The sequence below is a fragment of the Pyxicephalus adspersus genome, unplaced genomic scaffold (assembly GCF_032062135.1).
Source record: "Pyxicephalus adspersus unplaced genomic scaffold, UCB_Pads_2.0 Sca2619, whole genome shotgun sequence".
NCBI classification, from domain to species: domain Eukaryota; kingdom Metazoa; phylum Chordata; class Amphibia; order Anura; family Pyxicephalidae; genus Pyxicephalus; species Pyxicephalus adspersus.
The window spans coordinates 389-3,802 of NW_027319625.1; the positions used below are offsets into that span (position 1 = coordinate 389).

At 48.3% G+C, this 3,414-nt stretch overlaps 1 protein-coding gene across 2 annotated transcripts; it reads left to right on the forward strand.

Annotated features, from left to right (window-relative positions):
• Nucleotides 1-1,593: 1,593 nt before the first annotated feature.
• LOC140321342 (retinoic acid receptor responder protein 2-like) lies at nucleotides 1,594-3,349 on the forward strand. 2 transcript variants are annotated; one of them, XM_072398136.1, is made up of 5 exons: nucleotides 1,594-1,823; nucleotides 2,085-2,189; nucleotides 2,449-2,547; nucleotides 2,639-2,708; nucleotides 2,758-3,349. In XM_072398136.1, the coding sequence occupies exons 1-5, from the start codon at nucleotides 1,632-1,634 to the stop codon at nucleotides 2,874-2,876; spliced, it is 585 nt and encodes a 194-aa protein (XP_072254237.1). In that variant the 5' UTR covers nucleotides 1,594-1,631; the 3' UTR covers nucleotides 2,877-3,349. The 2 variants fall into 2 exon arrangements, with proteins under 2 accessions (XP_072254237.1, XP_072254238.1); XM_072398137.1 differs by lacking the exon at nucleotides 2,758-3,349 and having other exon boundaries at nucleotides 1,596-1,823; nucleotides 2,639-2,747.
• The last annotated feature ends 65 nt before the right edge of the window (nucleotides 3,350-3,414 follow it).

Genomic DNA, 3,414 nt, shown 5'->3' on the forward strand with positions numbered 1-3,414 from the left:
CTCTGCCCTGCGCTCCACAGACAGGGAGAGAATACAAGAAACTAGCGGGAGGAGGAGAGAAGGGGCCACACTGATACCCCCGGGGGTGGCAGATCTGGTGAGTTCACCGATTCCCAGATATCAGATGAAGACAAAAAAAATTTATCCAAGGAAATAACACAAAATATTGGGGTACAGAGGAGCTGACACTCTAATGTCCCCCCACACTCACACACTATTATTATACATTTATATAGCTCTGACATATACCATAGTGCTGTACAGTTCCATCAGTCTCTGTACAGAGGAGCTGACACTCTAATGTCCCCCATAGTCACACACTATTATTATACATTTATATAGCTCTGACATATACCGCAGTGCTGTACAGAGGAGCTGACACTCTAATGTCCCCCATAGCTACACATAATGATGTGCACATTGTAATAACTATTTTAATAATTAGAATGAATCCTGAATGATTTATTTTTCTTTTAGTTCAGCAATGTTTTCAGACGTATTCCGGGATATCTCTCCACATCTGTGACCAGCCTGCAGTGAGTATAGTGTGTGCAGGAGGTCTGTGTGACGGGAGTATAGTGTGTGCAGGAGGTCTGTGTGACGGGAGTATAGTGTGTGCGGTGGTAAGGGAAGGAAGTGGGGTATATGTACGCTGGCAGGGCAAACTAGGCAATTATCCGGGGCCTCCACCTTCTCCAGGGTCCCAATGCAGTGCCGTGTATTTAGGGCCCCAATTCATAGTGTCTCAGGGCCCCGTTTTGTCTGCATTCAATGCAACGTCCACTGCATTGGTAGTAACTGATCACCTGACATCAGGTTGTTGTTGTATACTATTAGCTTTCTATGATCATGTGATACAAGACTTCCAGCTGCCAGCCTATTCCACATTGGCTGTGTGTGATCACATGACATTAGGACACTACCACTAATGTCTCTGAATGATCACCTGACATCATCAGGCTTAGCTTGTATACCATTGGCTCTCTAGGATCATGTGATACAAGATGCGCAGTTATCACCACATGGCAGGAAATCACATGGCGTCCCAGCTTATACTGCATTGGCTTTAGGGGATCACGTGACTTCCGATATGTATTAGGCATATTCTCCATACAAGAGGTTATATTATGGAGGCAGAGCTAATATTAGCTGCTGATTCTTCATCTTCCCAAACAGAACATTCCGAGTCCCTGGCAGGACCCCCTTCCTGTACCCAGCCCATTATTTCCTCACATTCTCATCATTGGGATTGTTTCCATCTGTTGTGGGGTGGCCGGGAGGTCAGTGATGGGGGAGGACTTTCCATGGAACGCGTATCGAGAATTTATTATTCACCCATAATTATCTGTTTCTGGGGTTTATTATTCATGTTTGCTGCTAAATGAAAAATAAAAATACTAAAACTTTTCTGCAGACAATGCAGCATTTTTATTTCATTGCTTTATGTTTTACTATTATAAAATAATAAATACACAAAAATCTCCCAGCACCCCCCCCCCCCCCATAAATCTCTCACCCCCATTATCTGTTGGGGGGTGCTGGAGGTTCTCCGGCCGTTTGGACCCCAATGACCCCCCACAATTACCCCGTCTCCCTCTTTCCATTGTCAGGTGATCGGCACTACGGGAAGAATGGCCATGAATCTGGTGGCTGGTTGGAGCCTCCTCAGCGCTTTGCTGGTTCTGGGGGTCCAGGGTGAGGTCCCAGCTGGGGAATTGTCGGAGATCCAGAACAAGACGATCCAACTGGTGATGGAGAAGTTCCATCAGAGAGACCTAAGCAATGGATATCGCATGACGTCTGTAGTGAAGGCGGTGGAGGAGGTAATTGCCGGGGGCTGGGGGTATTATGGGGATATTCATAGACGCAGCAATGGTCACCGGATGGGGTAACAAACCCCCCAACTCCATCCACCAATAAGTCTGGGTTTATATGATCCTTTGGTGTGAATGTACCCAGGTGCAGGTTACTACCCATATCAGGGTCAATTCATGTCTTATACCCGGGTACCTCTATACAGGTGATAATCACCCGGGTATATATCAGCAGCCATATTGGCCTTCATTGTCTTTATCTTCCTGCAGTTGTACGTTGCCGGGTTATTCGTGAATGTGGAGTTCCTGGTAAAACAGACGTCGTGCCACAAACATCACTGGACCAAGCCGGAGTGCCAACCTACAAAGAACGCGGTAAGTGCCTGGCAGTCCCACTGATTGGTGGGTTGGATTATGAGGGGTGCTGGGGCAGATGTCAGTTACCCTCCAACCTTATGGAGGTCACATCTCTGTACACTGAGCTCCACATTCTGTACCCCACCATCCCGGACTGTGCTGGTCCAGTCTGCTCTGTGTTCCACACTGCTCTGCTGCATTGTTGCTGGAGGACAAGTTATAACACTGGGTGACCAGCAGGGGGTGACGGGGTCTCTCCATTGTTTTGTCTCCGCAGAAGACTTATAACTGCTTCGGATGTTTCAAGTTTGAACACGAATCTCACACCGTCTTCTCTCACGTTGAGGAATGTGTCCTGCCGAGACACCTAAATCAGGTAAATCACCGACCCATATCTAGGGGGGTGACGTCTGGCTATTCTATTTATTATAACAGCAAATGTTTATTCCCCCCCCCCCCCCATTCAGGGGCGACAGGCTCGGAGGAACGATCTGTGTAAAGAGGTGGAGAGGAGAGACAACGGGAAGAAGAGCGTAGGGAAATACAGCTTCCTGCGCAAGGAATGACGGGTGAGTGCGCAATTCCTGGACTGATTCAGCAAATTCTGGTGTGATTATCTGCCCCCGCCACCATGCAACCAGCTGCTATGTGCCAAGCGGCACCACTGGTCCACATGTTGGCACGCATTGTATTGACATTTGGTGATTCTCCAACGGCATGGCCAGAAACAACATGTCACCACCAGAAACCTCAGCACATCCCCAATGCTTATACATCTGCCTGTGTGCACAAAATGGTTCCCAGCTGCTCCTATTCCATAGACAGGGAGCAGTTGGGAGGGGGGTTGGGACGCCGTGGTCTGAAATCAGCCTGAGGCCCTGCACAGAAGCTGAGATAATGGTCAGAACCGTGGCCCCGATGGTGTCATTTAGGAACTCGCTGTGCCTGATCGCTGAACGACCAACCGTTAGTGATGGCCCAGCTCTCTAAAAAAAGTTGTATCTGTACAGCACTCAGTCCTTCCAACTATTACCGGAAACCATCACTAACAATCGTTCCGGGTGAGAATGACTGACTGTGTATGGGGCCAACAGTGCTGAGCTGTGCTAATATGTTCCAAACCAAAGGAGGCCCTCAGCCTGTCACTGCCCATAACTACCTATTACTGCCCATCACTGCCTATTACTACCCATCACTGCCTATTACTACCCATCACTGCCTATCACTACCCATCACTGCCTAT

Bases quoted from the DNA above. Each gene is read 5' to 3' on its own strand.
- LOC140321342 (XM_072398136.1), top strand. From the start codon at position 1,632: ATGGCCATGAATCTGGTGGCTGGTTGGAGCCTCCTCAGCGCTTTGCTG. The intron at 1,824-2,084 runs GTAATTGCCGGG...ATCTTCCTGCAG, and splicing joins TAGTGAAGGCGGTGGAGGAG to TTGTACGTTGCCGGGTTATT. The intron at 2,548-2,638 runs GTAAATCACCGA...CCCCCCATTCAG, and splicing joins TGCCGAGACACCTAAATCAG to GGGCGACAGGCTCGGAGGAA.